This window comes from Suncus etruscus, chromosome 2 (genome assembly GCF_024139225.1).
Source record: "Suncus etruscus isolate mSunEtr1 chromosome 2, mSunEtr1.pri.cur, whole genome shotgun sequence".
NCBI classification, from domain to species: domain Eukaryota; kingdom Metazoa; phylum Chordata; class Mammalia; order Eulipotyphla; family Soricidae; genus Suncus; species Suncus etruscus.
Genome location: NC_064849.1, coordinates 120,851,532 through 120,876,869, shown reverse-complemented (window position 1 = coordinate 120,876,869; position 25,338 = coordinate 120,851,532). Strand labels below are relative to the sequence as shown.

The 25,338-nt window shown below is 40.8% G+C and overlaps 1 protein-coding gene and 2 non-coding genes across 6 annotated transcripts in view; 1 reads left to right on the top strand and 2 right to left on the bottom strand.

Annotated features, from left to right (window-relative positions):
• Positions 1–25,338, bottom strand: part of KIF2A (kinesin family member 2A) — a 93,968-nt gene that overhangs the window by 48,739 nt on the left and 19,891 nt on the right. For all 4 annotated transcript variants that reach the window (XM_049768757.1, XM_049768759.1, XM_049768758.1 and 1 more), the window contains exons 2-3: positions 1,331–1,425; positions 670–789 (exon numbers count right to left, since the gene is read on the bottom strand). In XM_049768757.1, coding sequence (XP_049624714.1) covers positions 670–789; positions 1,331–1,425 — 215 coding nt within the window. The remainder of the gene's footprint in view (positions 1–669; positions 790–1,330; positions 1,426–25,338) is intronic.
• Positions 7,193–7,299, bottom strand: LOC126003187 (U6 spliceosomal RNA). The gene has a single exon (XR_007493722.1). It is a non-coding gene; the product is annotated as a U6 spliceosomal RNA (small nuclear RNA).
• On the top strand, positions 7,783–7,890 carry LOC126003164 (U6 spliceosomal RNA). Its single transcript, XR_007493700.1, has one exon. It is a non-coding gene; the product is annotated as a U6 spliceosomal RNA (small nuclear RNA).

The window sequence follows — 25,338 nt, the reverse complement described above, 5'->3', positions numbered from 1 at the left end:
AAGAGGGCAACTTCTGGCTCAGTGCTGCTCAGGGTGCCAATGGTACCAGGGATTGAACCTGGGCTGCCTCCACCAAACAAAGCATGTGCTCCCACCTCTGTTATTTCTCCAGTTTCAAATTAATGTTTTGAAAAAATGTCATTTAACTATGGAGTTGGGAATAAAGAGCTCAGCAGTAGGGTGCTTTGTAGGTAAAGAAGTAATGAATTTGTCTCAACACTGACAAAGATGCTGAATGAAAACCCAAGAGCACTGCTGTTCAATTACATAACGAAGTGTAAGATCTCTGGCACTATGCAATTTAGCCTGCAATCCCTAATGAGATCCACAATCAAATGTGTGAACCGTGCAAGTGCAACCAAGTGTGTAACCTGTTAAAAGCATAAACAACTTAAAACACAATCTTCAAATTCCCCAATTTTTTTTCTATTATTATTTTTGGTTTTTGGGTCACACCTAGTAATGCTCAGGCATCAATCCTGGCTCTGTACTCAGAAATCACTCCTGGCAGGTTTGGAGGACCATACGGGATGGCAGGAATCGAACCGGAGTCCATCCTGGGTTGGCTGCATGCCAGGCAAATGCCCTACCACTGTGTTATCACTCCAGCCCCAATTCCCCAATTTTTAAACCAGAAAACATACACTCTTATTCATTTTTAATACTAACCTTAACGATTTTGTTTACTTTGGCTGAGGATGCTGGAGGTGGAGGTGTTTCTGGACTGGGTTCAATTTCTTCTTCTGGTACAAGGTCAGGGTTAAGTGAAAAGATACTCTCCAAGTCAATCTGTTTTTAAAAATTTGCATATATTTTTAGAAAATTACATGAAATTGATATATTTAACAGTTGGAAAATACACATTAAAGAATAAACATGAAACTAAAAAATTCCAGCTTAATAGGACCATCTTAAAAATCTAAAACATATAGAATTAAAATTGACATTTATTTATTTATTTATTTATTTATTGGGGGGGTGTCCACACCTGGAGGCACTCAAGGGTTATTCTTGGCTCTGCACTCAGAAGTCGCCCCTGACAGGCTCAGGGGACCATATAGGATACCGGCCTGGGTTGGCTGCATGCAGGCAAACGCCCTACTGCTGTGCTATCTCTCTGGCCCCAACATGTATTTAAAGAATCTTATAAAAGGAAGATAGCCAATTTCACTGGAAAGTTTTTCACAAAGTGATAAAGAACATGTGTACTATATTAAAAAGTATATACCCTTCTGATGCTTTATCATTAAAAATTTTCCCCAGCCCTCACCCCCACCCAATGTAGAATCTTGATTGGAAGACTAGAAACAGTTTAACCCAGTGTTCATACCTCTTTGCCTTTCGTATCTCCATTTTCTATCCACTCAACAGTTACACTTTCATTATCTTCATTCAAAGATGTTACCATAGCTTGATGTATTCGGCCTAAGCGGAAACAAAACACACATTTTTTTAAATGCCACTGGTATTCATTCCTTAATACTGTCAAACACAACTTTTGGACTGGAGAGACAATACTGTGAGTGGGTAAGGCGATTGACATGCATGCAGTCAAACTGGATTCAATCCTGTGAACCCCATCAGGTCCCCTGAGTTCCATCAAGAGTGATTCCTAAGTGCAGAGTTAGGAGTTGCACACCTGATTCTATGGATCAACAACAACAACCGTAGAACACAAAGCAAAATACCTTTGACTTAAAAAAAAAGAATCACTGTATAAGCTTACATTTTAAAAACAATAAAAAGAAAAACAAACAAAAAACCCTATAAAAACCTGAGTCCAAAACTTTGGGTAATTCCTATCTAAACCATCTCTTTCTGCATTTTACCTATCCAAACATATTTTCTTTTTTTTTTGTTTTTGTTTTTGTTTTTGGGTCACACCTGGCAGCACTCAGGGGTTACTCCTGGCTCTACGCTCAGAAATCTCTCCTGGCAGGCTAGGGGGACCATATGGGCCGGGATTTGAACAGCCATCCTTCTGCATGCAAGGCAAACGCCTTACTTACCTCCACGTTATCTCTCCGGCCTCTAAACAAACATTTTTTCTTTATGTTAACTATAAAGTATTTTTATCTTTAGAAAGAGAACGTGTGTATATAAATATAAGATTGATTGTTAATAGATTGCCATCACTCTTTTTTCCCCTTTTGTTTTTTGGCTCCTCTGGCAGAGCCCAGTGGTTTTTCACGGTGGTACTTGGGGGACTACATAGTGTCTGGGACCAAAACCAAACCTCAAGTATTCAAAACGTATGCTGTTATTTCTAGGCATGCATGTGTGCGTGCATGCCTTTGTAGTATTCAACACTTAGGCGCTCTAGAGCCCTCACATTCTTTCTAGGCATGTGGACGGGGGGGGGGGGGGGCGGGCTCCCAAGACCTTCCTCATACATCCAATATAGGAACTCTACCACCAACTTGCATCCCCTGCCCCATTATTTTTATTATTGCATAAATCCACTATTTTTGTCTCTACTTATTTAATACCTATTAGGGGTCTCTTAGATTACTGTCCCATTTTCTACTATAAACACTGCAACAAATACTACTGCACATTTGCCACTATGTATTTGTCAGATTATTTCTTTGGGCAAATTCCTAGGAGAAATAGATTATAAATATAACTAGGCGTGAGAGGTAGGGAGAGAGAGCAGCTCTCATGAAGTGCTCAGTGAGGTCCAGGCCCCAGTAATATATGACTTAGCCCCTGATTCTCTGTGAGAGTCTGAGGTTGGTGAGTTTAGGCCTGCCCTACAGTGCTTGGGGATCAACAGCACAACACTAGCAATTTCAAGGACATAACCATAAGGTGCTGAACCAAGTGCTCATGCTTGGTTCACCATACAACTCTGAACAGTGAGAGGCAGGTCTCTACAGACTGCTGGTTTTGGGGGTTAGGCTTTGGGGCTATAACTTAAGGCAGTGCTCAGAGGCAATTCTTGATTCTATATACAGTGTTAGGGATTTAATTTGGTAGACCACATGTAAGGCAAGGTCTTACCCTGGATTTCCCTGGACCCCTCCTTTGTTTGAGGGAAGCCACATCCGGCAGTGTTCAGGGTTATTCCTGACTCTGCATTCAGAAATTACTCCTGGCAGACTTGGGGAACCACATGGCATGCTGTACTATCACTCCAGCCCACCTCCTATTTTTTTTCACCTCCAAAGTGTAAGTCAAGAGGCCCTGGGTTACTCCCAGCAATACTCAGCAAATTAAGCATGGTCCTGTAGTGTAGGGGAATCATTTAGGCTGCTCATATGGTGCTGCTAAGGGGCTTCTAGAGTCACATGATACTTGCAAGACCATGTGGTCGCAGATGGAAGCCATGCCTAGCATGTGCCCTAACCACTGTATTATCCCCTGAATTTCCACACTGTCTAATATAGTCCATGTTTTTATCATTTTCATGAAAATGTTTTCATTTTAATGTATTCCATGTTTTCAATTCAAGAATCTCAGATGCTCACAGAGAACCAGTAGCTAAGTATCACTGGGGCCTGGTCCTCACTGAGTACTTCTTGAGAGCTGTCTCTATTCCTAGCCTTCACATACCTATAATTTACTTTAGGATTATTGAAATATCATTTTAAATTCTCACATATAAGATGATGCAACTGTAACAACACAGCACATAATTTCCTGAGAGAAAACATGGCATTAGTAATTTTATATTACTATGTATGAAATTACTGTACATCACTGTCTTTTCTATCTGGACTTACATAAAGACTTGAAGATAGGGAAGCAAGAGATAGTTCAGTGACTAAAGCATCTGCCTTGCAAGTACAAGGTCATGATATTGAGCCCCAGTGCTACTCTACATGTTGAAGATGATCCCGACAGCCCTGCTAGCTGAGATGACCAGAAAGGCAATACTTTCTGGCCACACCAGAGAAGTATGTTAAAAGTGAACATGTATATAAACAATATGACTAAAGGAATGTGATGTCTGTCCAATAACACCATCCTCCATCTCCCTCCACCCCTGTATTCACATCAAAAGAGGGAAGGGGAAATAATCAAAAGGTGCAAATACTTTTTTTTTTTTTGGCAGGGGTTGGGGGGAATGCCCAGCGGTGCTCATGAGTTACTCCTGGCTCTGTGTTCGAAATAACTCCTGCTAGGCTCGGGGGGGACCAAAAGGATGTCAGAGATCAAACCCAGGTCAGCTATGTGAAAGGCAAATGTCCTACCTGCTGTACTTTCACTCGGCTCCCAAAAGGTTAAATACCGTGTATAAGACAACCCCCTACTTTTCCTGTTAAAATATAGGGGTTGGGCTATATTCGCCGTTTAAGACTACCTTTTTTTTTGGGCCACACCCGGCGGTGCTCAAGGGTTACTCATGGCTGTCTGCTCAGAAATAGCTCCTGGCAGGCACGGGGGACCATATGGGACACCGGGATTCGAACCAACCACCTTTGGTCCTGGATCGGCTGCTTGCAAGGCAAACGCCGCTGTGCTATCTCTCTCCGGGCCCAAGACTACCTCTTTTTTAACGCACACCAAATGGAAATTAAAAAATGTAAGAGAAAAAAAGGAGTAGACCCCTCAAAGGTTAACAGTATATGTTTAATCAAGCTAGACTTTGGAGTGCCAACAATCACTTACATTTGTAGTGAGTGACCGTGATTTAATTGTGATCTACATTGAAAGCAGGGAGGGGGTTCCTCAAAGAGCAGCTGGCTGGAGTGCAGTGCAGATTAATAGAGCAAATAGAGACAGCGTGCCTCAGTGTCCCATAAAAGCCAAACAAAGGACTGAGTACCGAAAAGCCGCATACCCAGTGCCTAGATGAGATGCAGTTCTTGGTAACTCAGCTCCTCTGTGTGCCCTGAATCAGGACAAGCAGAGGACTGAGCACCGGAAAGCCGCATACCAGTGATGACACCCGGTAGCTGGATAGGATGCAGCGCATGGTAACTCAGCTCCTTTGTGTGTCCTGAATGATGAATCAGGACAAGCAGAGGACTGAGTGATGATGCCTGACAGCTGGATGAGATGTGATGGTAAAGGGGGTGGTGGGATCACTTGTCCCTGAAGCTGGAGTAAGTTTCAGCATGCCGACTTTTAAGCTCCCTAGTTTTAAGCAGGTTTTCATGGGTTAAAAAGTTGGTGGGGTTTTTTCTGTTTGTTTGGTTTTGGTTTTTGGGTCATACCTGGTGCTTAGGGGTTACTCCTGGCTCTAAACTCAGAAATCGCCTCTGGCAGGTTTGGGGGACCATATGGGATGCTGGGGTTTAAACCACCATCCTTCTGCATGCAAGGCAAACACTCTACCTCCACTGCCATCTCTCCGACTCTAAAAAGTCATTTTATACGCTGGAAAATATGGTACTCTTAAGCAATATGCAGGTGTTCCCTAGCCCAGCTTCATCACTGTGGATCCCAGATTATGCAACTGAAATGTGAGGCTTCCATTGATGCATGCTTTAGCACCAAAAGTTTGACTCTTGGACTTGTGTTTGGTGGACAGATGCTTAAACCAGTGTTCTTTGATCTCTGTACTTCCATAGACTGGGACCTGTCCAGCATTTAAAAGTATGAAGGTAGGGGCCGGAGAAATAGGTAGGGGATATGCCTTGCATGCAGGACAGCAGTTTGAATCCCGGCATCCTATATGGTCCCTGGAGCCTGCCAGGAGTGATTTCTGAGCGTTGAGCCAGGAGTAACCCCTGGGCGTTGCTGGGTGTGACCCAAAAACAAAACAAAAACAAAACAAACAAACAAAAAAAAACTATGATGGTAGTAAGATCAGTGGTTGACGATTAATGCTTAAGTCACTGAAAGATCACTGTCCTTTACATCCAGGATTACAAACAAGGGAACTATAATAACAATGATTGCTTTAGAGAATGGATCACCAAGAATGTATGTAGCCTTCAGGGTAATATTTTAAAACAAGGAGCCATTTACCAAGCCCACACAGGTCCTGACTTTTTTAATCCTTTATTCATTTAACTATAAGAGGTGTGTGTGTGTGTGTGTGTGTGTGTGTGTGTGTGTGTGTGTGTGTGTGTGTTAGAGACACACACTCTAGAGACAGTATAGCAAATAAAGCACTTGCCCTACATATGGATGACCTGGCCCACGTATGGTCCACAAGGTACTGCCAAAATGATTCCGGAGCAAAAAGCCAGGAATAGCCATAAACATCACCTCTAAACCCCAAATTAAACCCCCATGCAAAAAATGGGGAGTAAAAAAAGAAAAAAAGAGTGAGGTGTAAGAGAAAGAACCCAGGATTTCATATTTGTCATATTCTATGATAAATATCATATACATGATGCCCAAGTGCAATAATTGAGCTACATCTCTCGCCTTTGTATTAAAAAACAAAACTAAACAAACAAACAAAAACCAAAATACACTGACAACCATTCGTAACAAACACTGCAGACCTACATCTTAAATTTTCTTTTTCTTTTTTAGAGGGAATGGACCAGTACCCCAGGTAGTTATGTGGGGTGTTATGGCTGTGTGCTAGGCAACTTAATTATTATGCACATGCTCTCTGAACCCCTATTTTTATAGCTACATAGAATTCTATACACACACAAAAAAGTACTGGTTAGAGTTTTAGCTCAAGAAGTGATGCACATATTTAGCATGTGACCTGATCTAAGCTTGATAGCCACACATATGGTCCTCTGAGTACCAACAGCTCTGGTGGTCAAGATTTAAGCTACTGGGTTGAGACTTGCTGAGATGGCCTTAAAATTAGACAGATCACAATTTTATTAGTCCTTTACTAGAATAATTTAAAGTTTCCATATAGATGTTACATGGAGTCTCTGAAATAACTATGAAGCATTTTTTAAAAAGATACTTCCTGTGGAAATAAAAATGATCAAATCTGAACACCAAACCCAAAGTTATCAATAACAGAATCAAGATACCCAATCTATAACAAGTTCTATACAAAAGGGACCAGCTACAATAGCAATACAGGGTGCAAAGGGGGGAGGTATGGGATGCATGCTGGGAACAGGGATGGAGGGAGGACAACATGGGTGGTGGAAATGGCCCTAATTCACTGTTATTATGTACCTTAAATATAACTGTGAAAAACTTGTAATTCACATTGGTCACAATCAAAAATATAAAAAAAAGATACTTTAAATGGAAATCTCTTTCCATTCTCTTTATTGGTTTTGCAGTAAGTAGGGGGGTACTACATTTATTTTTAAAAAATATGGAACGCTTCAAGAATTTGTGTGTCATCCTTGCGCAGGAGCCATGCAAATCTTCTCTGTATCGTTCCAATTTTAATATATGTGCTGCTGAAGTGAGCATGGTACTACATATTTTAAGTATTTACACATACCTATAAGCATGTATACTTTAATTAAGTGATAGGGACTGCATTTAGTATATGGAGCAATACTAGGGATCAAGCACATGGTCTCGGGGTGGGGGTGGGGGTGGCAAAGTGATAGCACAATGAATTAAGGTGCTTGCCTTGCATGGAGCAAACCTAGGTTCAATCCCTGGTATTCCAATCCCACAGTTACCACCAGGGGTAACTCTTGAGAAAAGTCATATGTGGCCTGAAAAGCCAAAAACAAACAACACAGTGCTCACAGTACAATTATAGACGAAGACAACACAGAAACATCACATTAAAAACACTCTTCTGGGGTTGAGATTGAGTAAAGAGGGGTAGGGTTACTTGCTTTATATGTGGCAGGACTCAGGTTTGATCCTGAGCACAGAGTTGGGAGTAAGCCCTGAGTATTATTATTTTGTGACCCCAAAATAATAAAAAAAAAGAAAACTGCGCTCGCTTCGGCAGCACATATACTAAAATTGGAACGATACAGAGAAGATTAGCGTGGCCCCTGCGCAAGGATGACACGGCAAATTCGTGAAGTGTTCCATATTTTAAAAAAATAAAGAAAGAAACTCTTCTGTTACAATAGAAGGATTGAAGTTTAGCAGGTAAACTAGATAATTTAACTGGATATTGAAAAATCCTCACCCTGGAGCCAGAGAGAGAGCATGGAGGTAAGGCATTTGCCTTGCCATGCAGAAGGATGGTGGTTCGAATCCTGGCATCCCCATATGGTCCCCCTGAGCAAGCAAGGAGCGATATCTGAGCGTAGAGCCAGGAGTAACCCTGAGCACTGCCAGGGTGTGGCGAAGAGAGGAAGGAAGGAAGGAAGGAAGGAAGGAAGGAAGGAAGGAAGGGAAGGAAGGAATGGAAGGAAGGAAGGAAGGAGGGGAGGGAGGGAGGGAGGGAGGGGAGGGAGGGAGGGGAGGAGGGAGGGGAGGGAGGGAGGAGGGGAGAGAGACAGGGGATTGAGACGGGGTGGGGGAGGGAAAGAAAGAAAGAAGGAAGGAAGGAAGGGAGGAAGGAGGAAGGAAGGAAGAAGAAAGGAAGAAAGAAAGAAGAAAGAGAGAAAGAAAGAAAAAGAAAGAAAGAAAGAAAGAAAGAAAAGAAAAAAAAGAAAGAAAGAAAGAACAGAAAGAAAAGAAAGATAGATAAGAAAGAAAGAAAAAGAAAGAAAAGAAAGAGAAGAAAGAAAGAAAGAGACAGGGAGGGAGACAGCAGGGAGGAGACAGGGGAGGGGGGAGGAAGGAAGGAAGGAAGGAGAAGGAAGGAAGGAAGGAAGGAAGGAAGGAAGGAAGGAAGGAAGGAAGGAGGGAGGGAGGAGAGGGAGGGAGGGATGGGAGGAGGAAGGAAGGAAGGAAGGAAGGAAGGAAGGAAGGAAGGAAGGAGGAAGGAAGGAAGGAAGAAGATCTCACCCTGACAAAAACATCCTAGTCAAAATATTTAATAGAATGACAAGGAGTGGGAAAGCAGTAGTAGATAAAGCCTAGTTAGGTAGTTTCCCTGTCTTTGCCCTCTCCTTCAACCAGATGACAGGACAGCAGAGTTCTCACCCACATGCACCTGACTGTGGACAGAGACAAAGGGAAGACCTACGAGACAGTCACAGGGAAGTCCTATGTGAGCCCTAACGAAATTACAGTGCTACAATATTTTGTTTTTTGGGTCACACCCAGTGGCGCTCAGGAATTACTCCTAGCTCTATGCTCAGAAAATCGCTCCTGACAGCCTCGGGGGGACCATATGGGATGCTGAGATTCGGACCCACTGCTCTGCATGCAAGGCAAATGCTATACCTCAATGCCTATCTCTCTGGCCCATTTACAGTTGCTATAATTTACCAGTGTGGTTACATAATTCCAGTTTTAGATTTCAGACTAGAACGAACATATACACTGGAAAGAGGACAGTGTAGGGACAAAATCAGCCCATCCATAAAACTGGAGGCAGAGAGACAGCAAATGACAGGCCAGAAGATTGTGATCTGGACTGTATGAGTGACATTGGCACAAAAGGAAAAGAGACCTGGCTTGGACATTGGGGAAGAACCTGGATCCACCTACTTAAAAGGTAAACAATAAACTTGACCTTCTTAGCATCTGCGTTTTGTGTGCACAGTCATATAATTCTCAGAACCCAAGAGCGAGAAATAAGTCCAAAAGCTCAGAAATAAATCCACTTCCCACAGTAACACTTCCATCGTGGCCCTCTATACCATCTCATTTCTTTGGCTTTAAGAAATGTCTATACTCTATCCTCAATAACTAACACACTGCTTTGACTATTTTTCTTATAGGTAAGATTCTATCACATATACTTCCACATTTAAAAATAGACCACATACTACAGCCAATTTAAAAATAAAATCTTTGGGGATGGGAAGGTGGTGCTAGAGGTAAAGGTGTCTATCTTGCAAGCGCTAGCGTAGGACGGAGACCGTGGTTCGATCTCTCCGGCGTCCACATAATGGTCCCCCAAGCCAGGGGCGATTTATGAGCGCATAGCCAGGAGTAACCCCTGAGTGTCAAAAGCGGTGTGGCCCCAAAAAACCAAAAAAAAATAAATAAAACCTTGAGGGCCACAGAGATGCACAATATACTGAGTATATATGCCTGTGCATGTGGGAATCCACTTTTTATCCCAAGCACTGCCAGAAATAACTTCTGAGTAAAGAGCCTGGCATAGCCCAAGGGAATCACCTGAATCCAGTCCCAAAAACAACAACAAACTTTCTTTTTTTGTTTTTGGGCCACACCTGGGGACACTCAGGGTCACTCCTGGCTATGCACTCAGAAATCTCTCTCCTGGCTTGAAGGACCATATGGGATGCCGAGGGATCGAACCAAGGTCCTGTCCTAGGTCTCCCCGCGTTCAAGGCAAACCCTACACTGAGCCACAGCTCCTGGGCCCAACAACAAAAACTTTTAAAGACAATACCTATATGTACTCTTCCTTTAGTACTCTTCTTCATTTTGGGGATGGGGGCGTTGGGACCACACCCGATGATGCTCAGGGGTTACTCCTGGCTATGTGATCAGCAATAGCTCCTGGCTTGGGGACCATATGGGATGCCAGGATCGAACCCAGCGTGCGTCCAGGGTCAGTGGACATGCAAGGCAAAAGCCCTACTGCTGCTTGCTATTGCTCTGGTTCCATTAGCATTCTTAGTATTCTCCCACTCCTTCCTTTTTATTTTCACCAGAGATAACCACTACTCACTCTCTCTCTCACTAACACACATATGTACATAATATATTTATTGTGATTATAAACGATATATAGTTGAGGCTCTATACTTCAGAAATCACTCCGGCAGGCATCAGAGGACCAGGGATTCCAGGGATTGAACCATGAATTTTGTGTGCATATAACCTATAAGGCAAAGATCCACGTACTGTCCTATCTTTCCAGGCCTGCCCAGACTCATGAATATTCTATACAATAAAACTAAAGTTTGCCTACTTTTAAATAGTGCATAAATGGGCTGACTTTCCTCTAAGATTAGTTTCTTGGGTCAGAGCGATAGCACAGTGGTAAGGTGTTTGCCTTGCGCACAGACAACACAGGACAAACTGGTTCGAATCCTGGCATCCCATATGGTTGTGTTCCCCCCCCCCCGCCCCCCATGTCTGTGAGGAGTGACTTCTGAGCGCAGATCCAGGCAGTAACTCCTGAATCAGCCGGGTAATGACCGCAAATGAAAAACAACAAAACAACAAAAAAGATTTGTTTCTTATTTTTTTGTCTTATTCTTTTGAATAACAATGTTATTAGGAGATTCACTTGTGCTACTACATAATCACTATAACAGACTTTGTTTGCATATACCAAAACTTTATTCTTACTGTGCTTGACATTTGAATCATGTCTTTTTAAATCTTATACTGTCACTATTTAAAAAAAAAAACTTTTGGATTAATTCTAATCGTTCTGTACTTCCAAGTTTTCTTCTTAAGTCACTGAAATCACACCTTCATTTGCAAGGCAAAGAGAATCTAATTTCTGAGCTGAATCTGGGTCCTTGGCCTGTAAGATAAGCCTTTAGCTATTCAGCGTTTTTTGAGAACAAGGTGTCAAACTCAGTTCTTGAGATAAAAAAAAACCATAATACAATCTCATGATTTTCCTTTCATGAGGATCACAAAAGACAGATCTCAGGTAGAGGCCAGCAAGAAGGTAGATTGAGATCTCTTATTTTATTTTCTACAGTTCCTAAATCCTAATCATCCTGTTCCCTTTTTTCCCCCTGTAAGTGTGGTTTTAAATTTAGCTTGGTTTTGCAACTATTTAGTTTTCAAGATCTTTTGTTATACTTCTTTTCTTTGCCACATCATGTGGTAATACTAATGGGTCTTGGGGGGACCACTTGGGATGCCAAGAATCAAACTCAGTTGGTCCTCGTTGCAAGGGAAGAGCCTTATCTGCTGTACTATCTTTCCAGTCCAAAATGTCTTTCTTATAACCAGAATACGAGCAAGCCCTAGAATCATGCAACACAAACTCCCAAAATCACTGCACAAACTAAACTCATAACAAAACAAGTGAATCACCCTACTATCTTCTAAAGGCATGCAGTGATTCACTTTTCTTTCTAGCTGTGGAACACCTCAACTTCTAAAACTTAGCTACACAATACTCTATCTTTTTGCAAGCATTCAGCTTCTGAACATGATAGTTAACTCTTCAGACTCTATTTTGGATTCAACCTTCCAGAGTCCTCACAAGGCGGTCAAGTAGCTTCTAAATCAGAATTTCTGTTCTTAAACTTTCCCTTGTGAAAAATAAGACGTGAAAGTGGTCATAAAACAATCAACTCAAAGATCCAAGCTGGGGCCGGGCGGTGGCGCTAAAGGTAAGGTGCCTGCCTTGCCTGCGCTAACCTTGGACGGACCGCGGTTCGATCCCCCGGTGTCCCATATGGTCCCCCAAGCCAGGAGCAACTTCTGAGCACATAGCCAGGAGTAACCCCTGAGCGTTACTGGGTGTGGCCCAAAAACCAAAAAAAAAAAAAAAAAAAAAAAAACAAAGATCCAAGCTAGGGGCCAGAGAGATAGCAGGGGTAGGACGTTTGCCTTGCAGGCATAAGGATGGTGATTCGAATCCTGGCATCCCATATGGTCCCCTGAACCTGCCAGGAGTGATTTCTGAGCATAGAGCCTGAGCGCTGCTGGGTGTGGACCCCCCCTCCCCCAAAAAGAGCCAAGCTAAAGACACAACTATTTCTACTCCTAGGGCATAATTTATCAAATAAGAGTCCTATGGATATTCCAAGGGGAATGTAGATAAAAACTGCAGAAATGGGAAGCCATAGCATGGAGATGAAAGATTCAACTGATAGGAGAGGGGAAAAACACAGGAAGAAAACAAGGATCAAAGAGGCCAGAAAAGGCTTGAGAAATATTGTCCTAGCAAGTGCCTGAATTCATAGAAAAATGGGGTACAAACAGTGAGGAAGGAAATAATATTGGCTATAAGTCCTTCCTCACACCAATTTATTCTGGAATAACAAGAATAAATTGAGCATTTGGTTGTCAATAGCAGTAGTACCAATAGTTCCACCTTGATTTAGAATGTTAAGATTTGAGTTCTTTAATAATTATAGTTTTCTATTCCTGATTGTTACGATAATTTCTCTTAGACTTATGATATTCTGGAATTAAAATTGTTCATAAGCATATTAAATGCTTTTGGTGTCTATAATGACAATTGCATTTTCTTTTCTTTTCTTTTCTTTTTTGGTAGTTTTTGGGTCTCACCCGGCAGTGCTCAGGGATTACTCCTGGCTCTGTACTCAGGAATCACTTCTGGTGGTGCATGGCAGAATTATCTGGGGTGCTAGGGATCAAATGGGCTGGACACATGGAAGACAAATGTTCTACCTAACAACTATACTACTTTTCCAGTCCCTTTCTTCAACGATTTCACCCAAGGCTGTTCATTTTTTCTTTTTTTTCTTTTTTGATTTTTGGGCCACACCTGGTGACGCTCAGAGGTTAGTCCTGGCTCTGCACTCAGAAATCTCTTCTGGCTTAAAGGACTACTGGGGATGCCAGGGGATGAAACCTCAGTTCGTCCTGGGTCAGCTGTGTGCAAGGCAAATGTGCTACTGCTGCGCCATGGCTCTGGCACCTCATAATTTCTTTTCTAAGAATAATATTTAGGGTACCTGGAAAAGTGGTTGAAGAGTAAAGTTCTTGCCTTCCAAGCCTGAAGCTGCAAGTTTGAATCTAATAATATCTTGCATGCTAAGATGACTACGAACACCAAGCACATGTGAGTACTGCATCCAAGAATGTGTCCCTCAGGCATCCCAAGAACAGAAAATTTCGAAGAAGATGGGAGCAAAAAGAATAATGGTACTTGGATCTGTTGAGTCTTTAAATACTTAATGCTTTTATTACAATTTCATTTGTTAAACTTAATTTGTTTATTCCTTCCCAAAATACTGTTTTTGGTGGGGTCAGAGCAATAGTGCAGCATTAGGGTACTTTCTTTGTACTCAATCTACCAGGGTTCAATCCCAAGCATCCCATATGATCCCCCAAACACCAGTAGGAGTGATTCCTGGGTAGAGAGCCAGGAGTAATCTCTAAACATCACTGGGTATGGCTTTAAAAAATAAAATAAAATAAATGTTGGTGATGTCAGGAATAAATTCAGAGTTTGATGCACACTTAGGTAATAAAATAAGCACTTTATCACTGAGTATAGCCTCAGATTCCCCCATGCTTTTATGTAAGAAATCATGTATTTTAATCCTTGACAATCCACACATTCCTCCCAATTCTTAAGATGCTTACCTTATTCGTCTTGATTTTCTTTGTCCTAATTAAACTACACAGTTCTCTCCAGAAAATGCTTCAACAGTATTTCACAATTTTTGTTATATTCTAATTATTGTTCAAAAATTTTAATTTGAAAAATAATCACTTAATTTTTTTACAGAGGTCACACCATTACTACTGGTAGTCAAAATAATTCTCAGTACTACGCTGGGTATGGTAGTCTGGGGGCTATCTGATACCAGAGATGAACCCAGCCAGAGTCCTAAACATGCTACACAGTGTACCATTACTTCAGCTATCTCCTCTATTATAATTTTCTTTCTAAATCTTTGATTCATGAGTTACCTATAAGTGTTTTCACATTCTAAACATTTGGAAGAACTCTAGATGTCCAAATAATTTTTTCAAGATAATCCATACCTGACTATTTTGAACAAACCAAAGTCAAAAAACACTGCTGCTGCTTTCACAGTACACATAGTGTACTGTGGCTAAATACTCTTATCTGGTTTGAGTTGACTGCAGTCCCCTAGAGGACTATTCCCGTACAAATCTAATTGTTAGTTGGAGGCAAATCAGCAAATTACCAGCATCTTTAAAAAAGCAGGATTTACGGCCCGGAGAGATAGCACAGTGGCGTTTTGCTTGCAAGCAGCCGGCTCAGGACCAATGGTGGTTGTTCGAATCCCGGTGTCCCAAATGTGGTCCCCCATGCCGTTCCCCCAGGAGCCTATTCGACAGACAGAACAGGCCAGGAGTAACCCCTGAGCACAGGCGGGCTGTGACCCAAAAAAACAAAACAAAAAACAAAACAAAAAAAAAAGCAGATATACAGGTTGCTGTCTTCAAAGTCATAAATGACTCACTTTTTAGTTCCCAACCAGCCCTTTTGAAGTCAAATTTTTGTCCTCCTTGTCTACTCACTTATTCCTTAATATTTCTACTTCATGGTGATGTCTTTCTTCCAATTATCTGTCTCTTCTTTGGTATGTGTGGGGGAGGAGGGGTTGCTCTGTGGCTACTCATTGATCTGGGCTCAGGCATGACTCCTTGCAGTGGCCTGGGGATCATGTGCCATCCAAGGATTGATTGGCAAAGGCCACATGTAAGGGAAGTACTTACTTCTATGTTATTTCTGCTCAGTATTTGCTATTTTAGTTTTCATTTTTTGTCTCTAGGGCAGGATGCTAACACATAAACTACACTGTACTATTCTTTTTTTTTTGGGGGGGGGTGGATCACACCCAGCGGTGCTCAGGGGTAACTCTTGGCTGTTTTGCTCAGAAATAGCTCCTGGCAGGCACGGGGGACCATATGGGACACCGGGATTCGAACCAACCACCTTTGGTCCTGGATTGGCTGCTTGCAAGGCAAACACCACTGTGCTATCTCTCCGGGCCCTACATTGTACTATTCTGACCAAAAGTCCTGCTCCAATTTTTAAGTCATACATTATTTTCAATAAAAATGGAAGTCTTATTTTAAAACTGTAATTTCACGTAAGTAGATGAAATCAACAATGAAGCTGGAGAGATAAATGATGGGACTAAGCCCAGGCTTGATCACCATGAATGTATGATGTCTAGAGTATTGCTGGGAGCCAACCCCAAAAATACAAAGCCTGGAGTAGTGTCCAAGCATTACCAAGTATGCTCCAAAACCAAACAATGAGAACACTATTTATATGCATTATCCTGGTCTTCAATACTATCATTTAAAAATAAATATTTTTAGTTTAGAATTTTTGGCAGTGGCAGAAATAGAACCTTGGGCACACACACTAATGCTGTACAGCTGAGCTACATTTCTGACTTTCTGTGTTTATTCTGGTTTTGTTCCTTTGTTTGTTTTGCTTATTCCTGTTTGTTCTCAGGAATCACTCCAGGCAGACCCAGGGGATAATGTGCTGTGCTAGAGATCAAATCCAGGGCAATCACATACATGCAAGTCAAGTTTATTTATTGATTTATTTATCCTCTATTTAACCACTATACTATCTCTCCCACCCTCTTACATTTTCTAATGAAAATACAATGATTTACTAGAGTATAAACATTTGTATATTTTATAACATTTTAGGAGAGAATATCACCACACCATATCCCTATAACAAAATGACAATAGCCTTTCATTTTCTTCCCTGGACTCTTTACACAACCATTCTCAGACCCAGGGTTTTGTTTTTGTTTACATTTAACCTGCCCTCCTCTTGCTTTATTTCTTTATATGCCAAATATGAAAACTCGATTTTTAAAGGTCCAATAGTACTATATCAATCAAAGAAAAGGCTGGAAAATCCAAAGGACAGAAGCAGAAATCTGGCAGAGGGGAGATACCAGACCAGGTTATGTGTGACTGCAAAGAGGCTATCCTACACATGTAGGGTCTGAGCTTGCACCTCCAGCCACACAACAGAGTTCACAAGTATTATAATCAAGGGCATTAACTCCTGACAAGTCAAGTGCTTGAGTCCTAGATATTACAATAATCAAAGGAAGGGGAAAGGAGCCAAGGAGATAAGTCCAATGAAGGCACACATGCTTAATGTTTGCAACCCTGCTTTCCATCCCTGGTACTGCAATACCCTTGTCCTCCAGCAGCAGCACTGGGTGGACCTGCTCTGCCAAGCCAGAACAATTTGCTACCAGATTCAAACACTGCATTGTCAAGCCAGCCACACACCCTAATAGGCGGCCCCTATTCAAAAACTGGTGATGAGAATAAGTCTTTGCAACCAGTTATATTTGTTATGATGAAATCACAGAAAAAAAAAATCTCAATTTTTACAACCCCTCACAAAAAAAAAAAAAAAAAACTAAAAAAAAAAAAGCTACAAATGACTAAACATAGCAAGCATCTTAGCTCTATTAAACATAACAAATATATGGATGAAGTCTATATTACTGGATATTCTATATTTTAAAAAAATTGAAGGGGAGACCAAAACCTCAGGTATTACTCAGGGATTACTTCTGGCTCTGCGCTCAGAGCTTCTGGTGAGCACATTATACATGATGGAAGAAATGGGACACAGTTTGGCTGATTCTGAAAATTTTAAGCATTAAAATTAGGATAGCCTCCTTAAGCATCTATGCTTGTATATAAATACAAAAGCCTATATTTATTGAACTATCAAAACCAAGCTTCAGATGTTGACAATTGCCTTTTGGTCTCTGAAAACAGAATTCTATTATGTTTCCTAGTTCACAGCTGAATTCACAGCAGCTGTGAAGTTAAGAAATGCCAGCTAACTAATTAGTTTGGCATGAACCTTGTCTAGCATATAAAGTGCAATTTGGTTGCAAAAGCACAAGACAGAAGTCAAAATAAACAGCCAAGGACATTAGTAAATATCATCCTATGTATTTACAAGTCTGAATATTTAAAATGGTAATATATGTAGTTAATTAAATAGACTTGATGCTACAACACTAGGAAAATATCAAAAGAACAAATTTACGGAGAACACACACTTTGTTCTGGGGCCTTAAACAGTTGTGCTCAGGGCTAATTTCCAGCTGCACCTGGGGATCACTTCTTGCGGACTTGGGGGACTATCTGGGAAAGGAAGAACTGAAATCAGGTCAGCTACATGCAAGGCAATGGTGCTACCCACTGTTATCACTCTTGACCCCGAGAACAACTTTTTAAAAACTGCCGCTGTTTCTGACATAGATTACACTGAAATATTTCTATAATTTTTATTTTTATTAATTGTTTTTAGCCACACCAGCAGAGCTCAGGGGTTACATCTGGCTTTGAGTTCAGAATATCACTCCTGGCAGAGTAGTCAGGGACCATATGGGATGCCAAGGAACAAACCCAATCTGCTGAGTGCAAGGCAAGAACCCTACTTTTTTTTTTGTACTATTTTTGTTCTGGCCCCTTCTTATTCTTAAAACATTGTTCAAAACAGAAGCATAACTCAAATAAGTAGTTCATAAAACTCTAGGCATATGCCTAAAGTTTGGTCAATTTATGACAAAAACATGCTTTATAAAATCCCTAAAGGATAGAAAGATAATATAACGGGTAAGGAGTTCGCCTTGGGCCCGGAGAGATAGCACAGAGGTGTTTGCCTTGCAAGCAGCCGAACCAGGACCAAAGGTGGATCCAGGACCAAAGGTGGTTGGTTCGAATCCCGGTGTCCCATATGGTCCCCCGTGCCTGCCAGGAGCTATTTCTGAGCAGACAGCCCTGAGCACTGCCGGGTGTGGCCCAAAAACAAAAAAAAAAACAAAAAAAGAAAAGAAAAAAAGGAGTTCGCCTTATATTCAGCCAATATATATATATCCTGCATCCCACCAGGAGCAGCCAGAGAGATAGCATGATGGAGGTAAGGCGTTTGCCTTTCATGCAGAAGGACGGTGGTTCAAATCCCGGCATCCCATATGGTCCCCTGAGCCTGCAAGGAGCAATTTCTGAGCATAGAGCCAGGAGTAGCCCGAGTGCTGCCGGGTGTGAAACCCCCCCCCCCCCCAAAAAAAAGCAAACCAAATACCACCAGGAGAGGTCCCTGAACACTGAGCTGGAAAAAATCCCTGAGCACCGTGGATGTGCCTCCTCCCCCAATTCATTAGATAAAAATATTTTTTCATCAGGGCTGGAAGGTAAGGCATTTGGTCTTGCTTGTGGCTAACTTGGGTTTAAACCCAGCAAGCCTGGATATGGTCCCCCAAGCCTGCCAACAGTGATTCTTCAGTGCACATCCAGGAGTTACCCATGTGCACAATTAACAACAACAAAAATTTTTTCCACTAGAAGTCACAATCATTTACATAGATGGACACGTCATGTCTTAAAAATTTAACAGAAAAAAGTTATATTTTAAATCAATCTCTGATCTATTCTTTCGTTTTGACACAGGTATCATGGTTACAACAGTGTTATGTTTATGGTGTACCTCTTTACCACCTCTCTGCCACCAAAGTGAACAAGACCCTTCAAACACTGTCCTAGTATCACTTCTAGTCCACCTCCTCTTTTCTCTGTGTGTGTGTATATGTTTAGGATAGCTTCTAATAATCTCCAAATTTCTCACCATAGTACCACTGCATAATTTGAAAAGCTGCTCTTTACTGTTGGGATTTTTTGTTTTCTTTTGCCATGAGCCAGAAATCAAACCCAGAAAACCACGTAAGCAAAGCGGGCCAGTCTCTAACTGAGCCACATCCATAGTTTTACCAATTCTTTTAAAAATAGAAACAAAATATTTTTAATGTAAAATCTTTATTTAAACACCATAATTACAAACATGATTGTAGTTGGGTTTCAGTCATAAAGAGAACAACCCCCTTCACTAGTGCAACATTCCCACCACCAATGTCCCCCCCCATCTCCTTCCCAAACCCTGCCTGTATTCAAAACAGCCATTTTACTTCTTTCAGTTACTAAGAGAGTCGTGATACTTGTTAGTGTAGTTATTTCCCTAACTGCACATACTACTCTTTGTAGTGAGCTTCATACTGTGAGCAGGTCCTTCCGGCCCTCATCTCTATTATCTCTGGGGGTATTACAATAGTGTCCTTAATTTTTCTTAAAACACATAGATGAGAGGCCGGAGAGATAGCATGGAGGTAAGGCATTGAATCCCGGCATCCCATATGGTCCCCCGAGTCTGTCAGGAGCAATTTCTGAGCGTAGAGCCAGGAGCAATCCCTGAGCGCTGCCAGGTGTGACCCAAAAATAAAACAAAAACAAAAACAAAAAACAAAAACATAGATGAGGGCCCGGAGAGATAGCACAGCGGCATTTGTTTGCAAGCAGCCGATTCAGAACCAAAGGTGGTTGGTTCGAATCCCGGTGTCCCATATGGTCCCCCGTGCCTGCCAGGAGCTATTTCTGAGCAGACAGCCAGGAGTAACTTCTGAGCACCGCCGGGTGTGGCCCAAAAACCAAAAAAAAAAAAAAATAGATGAGACTATTCTTTATCTATCTCCTGACTTATTTCACTTAGCATAATAGATTCCAGGTACATCAACATATAGGAAAATTTCATGACTTCATCTCTCCTGATGGCAGCATAATATTCCACTGTGTATATATGTAACCATAATCTTATTTCCGTTTCCATCTTCTCAAGCCAGGTCTAAGTAGAAAAGCAAGAATAAATATAGATTCTTTTAAAAAGCAAAGACACACTGAATACAGAATTATATATTCTGAAAATGGGCTTGGAGAACATTTTCAGAGGATGTGTAAAATACAGATATTTATTCAAAGAATTTGATAGATATCTGACAGAACTATTTTCATTAGGCCAACCAGGTTTCAATCTGACACACCATAACGGCACCCCAAGCACTGCTAGGAGTAAATCTGAACATTGCTTTTGAAATCTTAAATCCACTGATCTCAAACTTTTGCCACTTTACATCAGTGATTGATTATAATGACTTAAATAATTAAAATATTCATTACAAATTGACTGCAACAAAACAAAGTGTTTATATATAAACAAACTGTATATATATACCAATTTATCAATATAGAATGTAAATGCAGTAATTTTTATATTTTCACCAAATGATCCTGACAAAATTAATAATATAATCATTAAAATTATTAAAATTAATAATGATCCTGACAAAATTAATTTATTTATCTGCACCTCTTTATTTACTAGATTTACAATATCACTTTCTTTCTTTCTTTTTTTTTTTTTTGATTTTTGGGCCACACCCAGTAATGCTCAGGGGTTACTCCTGGCTATGTGCTCAGAAGTTGCTCCTGGCTTGGGGGACCATATGGGACACCGGGGGATCGAACCGCGGTCCGTCCAAGGCTAGCGCAGGCAAGGCAGGCACCTTACCTTTAGCGCCACCGCCCGGCCCACAATATCACTTTCTAACATTGAGAAAATGAAGACATTGAGGGAAAAGCTAACATGATACCTTCTTTGGGGGGCACACTCAATGGTACTGAAGGGACAAGGTGGTGTGTTAGGGAGTATACCTGGGTTAGCAGCATGCAAGGAGAGCAAGTTATCTGCTGTCCTATTTTTTCTGATTCCCCAAATGTTTGTATTTTAAAGCATCAGTTTAAGTGCTGAAGAGATAATACAACAGAAAGGTTGCTTACCTTGCCTGCAGCTGACCCAGTTTAAATCCCTGGCACCCTACATGGTTCCCTGAACATCGCCAGGAGTGATCCTTAAAGTGCAGAGCCAGGAGTAAGCTTTGAACACCACAGGGTGTGGTGCAGAAGTAAAACAAAGACTTAATATAACAAAGTTACTAAAAGTATCATTTAGAAAATGAAAAATGCTAGCTAGCTGCACAGTAACTTTCCTATACAATTCTTGTACAAATGGCAGTATCATTTTTTCTTTGTTTTTTGGGCCACAGCCGGAGGGTGCTCAGGGGTTTCTCCTGGCTCTGGGCTCAGAAATCACTCCTAGCAGGCTGGGGGACCATATGCAATGCTGGAGATCGAATCCAGTTTCATCCAGGTTGACTGCATGCAAGGAAAATGCCTTACCGCTGTGCTATCACTCCGGCCCTAATTTCTATTCTCTCCATTAGTAAATGTAAGTATATCTCTATATATCACTGACTATATTTTTTCTGACCTGATTGACTATATTTTTATGACACAAGTCACAACATCAAATTGTGATAGCCAGGTTTTGTTTTGGGTTTTTTTTTTTTTTTTTTTGGCGGGGGTGGAGGGGGACACAGCAGTGCTCAGGGCATACTCCTGGCTCTGTGCTCGGGGACCATGGGGAGTGAGGGACTCAACCCAGGTCTGCTGTGAACAAGGTTTTACCCTATCTCCAGCTCCAGGTTTTGAAATTTCCTCTTAAGCACTGATGGAAGGAATACTTAATAAGGACAATGTAGGCATCACACCTCCTTCAAGAGCCCCGGTAGAACAGGAAGCCATAAGCAGGGCACAGCCAGCGTCTCAGCAGTCAACAATGCCACTGCTGTTCAGGCATCCCAGGGGAACATGACTTAGTCAAACAAAGACACCTTTCAGTTTGTGCGTATCACATTTAAGATGTTACTTCTATAATAAAAGTTCTAGCATTTCTCTCCTTAGATTCTGAACAGAAAGTTGGATTTTGATTACTAGTAGAAAAATAGAAATACTACAGCCAACAGTTTTCATGAAGAAAATACCACTTTAAAATAAAACAAACTATTGAATATAAACACGAATTTTCAACTTATCTGATCCTTGTCTTAAAAAGGGATGTTAAAACTTAATAGTGCTCAGTTTCTCTGGGGTAAGAGAGAAACTTAGATCTCTTAAAAGTTGTTTTGTGATGAATGGACCACAGGACATACAATTTGGGTAAAAGTATTCATAAAAGTATTATGAAGCTTTTTGGAAAAGTTCCAACCTGAATTTGCACAAGAACAATAAAATAATTTCATAAGGGGGCTATGAAATTTTGAAATATCAAATAACTGTAAAATTCTGATTATTGGCCTATATTTAGAATGAGAAAGAAAAGGATTAAAAAGGGGCCGAAGAGATAGCATGGAGGTAAGGCATTTACCTTTCATGCAGAAGGACAGTGGTTCGAATCCCGGCATCCATATGGTCCCCCGTGCATGCCAGGAATAACCCCTGAGCACTGCCGGGTGTAACCCAAAAACAAAACAAACAAAAACAAACAAACAAACAAACAAACGGATTAAAAAGCAAAACAAACCCATTAGTGGCTACGGAGAAAGAGCACTTTCATTGTGAAAGGCTCAGGGTTCGATGCTCAGCACACCATCACTACCACAACAAAACTAAAAGCGAAGAGAATATAAAATAAGTTTCTAAAAATTTAAGTTATGGGGCCAGAACAATAGCACAGGAGGTCGGGCATTTACTTGTACATGCCAGACTCGGTTCAATCCCCAGTATTTATAATGGTTCCAGTAACTTGAGCCTGCCAGGAATAACCCAAGTGCCACCAGGTGTGGACCCCAGAACCTAAACAAACAAACAAATAAATAGATTAAATTAAAAATTGGGCCGGAAAGATAGCAGTGGCGTTTGCCTTGCAAGCAGCAGATCCAGGACCTAAGGTGGTTGGTTCAAATCCCGGCATCCCATATGGTCCCCGGAGCCTGCCAAGAGCACCCTGAGCACCACTGGGTGTGGCCCAAAAACAAAACAAAATTAAAGTTATATCATCATGTGTCCGCTAAAATAGCCAACAGTATAAACTTCATAAAGCTAACTCATTTTTTTGTTTGTTTGTTTTGTTTTTGTCACATCTGGGGATGTGACGGGGACTATATCAGGGATCAAACCCAGTTAGTTGACCATATTGTTTCATTATTTTATCTAAATAACTATATCAAGACATTTTAATTAAAAGATCATTATTAACATCTATATTTCATAGCATAACAGAATAACCTAAATATTTGTTAAAGAATTAAAGATGGCTACCTATAAAATAAAAAATTTCACAAATATTGTTAAAATAACAGGTTAATATTCCAAAATTTTAAAGAACTGCCTTTAACTGATGTTCTGCTGAACATGAACAATAATATCTAATTGTTCCTTGGCATAAATTCTTAGTTACTCAAAAAGGAACTCCATACCAGGCCCGAGTGATAAAACGGGTAGGGAACTTGCCTTGTATACAGTGCAGCAATGCATTTAAGGACTAACCTCAGATGACTTGAGTAACTAAAAATTGAAAGTAAGTCAATGAGGATGTCAAAAAGAAAATATCAAATCTTTCCAAAGGCCTCTTACTGGTAACGAAACTAAACATAAAGCAATCTGAATACTCCGTTGAGATGAATTTTGCCATGTAGTACTGAGAGAGGAAACTTGTCAGTGTCTACAGAAATAGCAGAATAGGACACTATTACGAAAAGTATTTAAAAACTAGTGTCTTGGTAGGGCATTTGCCTTGCACACAGCTGACCCAAGACAGATCTCGGTTCGATCCCTGGTATCCCATATGAACCGCTCCCCAAGCAGGAGCGATTTCCAAGTGCATAGCCAGGAGTAACCCGAGCATCACCAGGTGTGGCCCAAAAACGAACAAAAAACTAATGTGTCTTCCTGTATAGAAGCTAGAAGACACACACACACAGACACACAGACAGACACAGACACACACACAGACACACACACAGACACACACACACACACACACACACTGCTCTGGGGTTACTTAAGTGCTTAGGAAACCATGTGCTGCCTGGGACTGAACCTTAACCTCCTTTATGCAAAGCAGGTGGTTAGTCCTGTCTGGACCTCCTTTAAAGAATATCATAAACACATCACAGGTTAATTTCAAAAACACTTATTCTAAATTCTAATACTCATTAGAAAAAAAAGAATGTAAAAAATACCTATACAAGCCAAATAATACAAATAGCCACACTTAAACATTCAAAATAAACTACGCAGAGTTGCAGATAGTTGAACATAAGAGATCAAAAGGGCCTCCTAAGCATCACTACAGTGAAGCTGCATATGCTCTTTATAAATAGAAATTATAAATGCTTAAATAAGAAACACAGTAAATAAATATAAATTAAAAATTCACATAATGTTTTTGGGTATACTAGCACCACAGTAAACCAGTCATCACTGAAAATAAATTAGTTCAATTTTAAAATATAGCAATACCCATTTAGATTCCAAAACCCCAAGTAGATGCCTGAAACTACATACATATATGTAATACCTCGGATATACGCATTTTGTCCTATATATACATACTACATAGAATGGGGTTCTCATGATGGAATTTGCAAGTAATTTTACAAGACGAAGGACTTCGATGCTCTCATTCCACCATGTTTAAAAGCAGTCAAAAAGTCATATAGAAGGGCCGGAGTGATAGAACAGCAGTAGGGATGGATCTGGGTTGGATTCCAGCATCCCATTATGGTCTCCCAAGCCAGGAGTGATTTGAGCGCAAAGCCAGGAGTGACCCCTGAGCACCATTGGGTGTGCCCAAAAAACAAAAAAAAAAAAAAAAAAAAAAAAAAAAAAAAAAAAAAAAAAGCACCCTAAATGTTCCTTTTAATCTCTATATCCAAATATAAGTAGAAAATGGAAATTATCCATCAAGGACTTTCATATTTGAAATCTAACAGAATCAAGAATACTTTTCTACTCAAAATCTTATTGTAACATTGTTTATTCAGATAAGAGACACCCAAACTTTATTTTCCCCTAGAATTTCATAGCAGTGTAAAATAACTTTTTTTGGCCACACCCATTTGTGCTGGGGGGGGG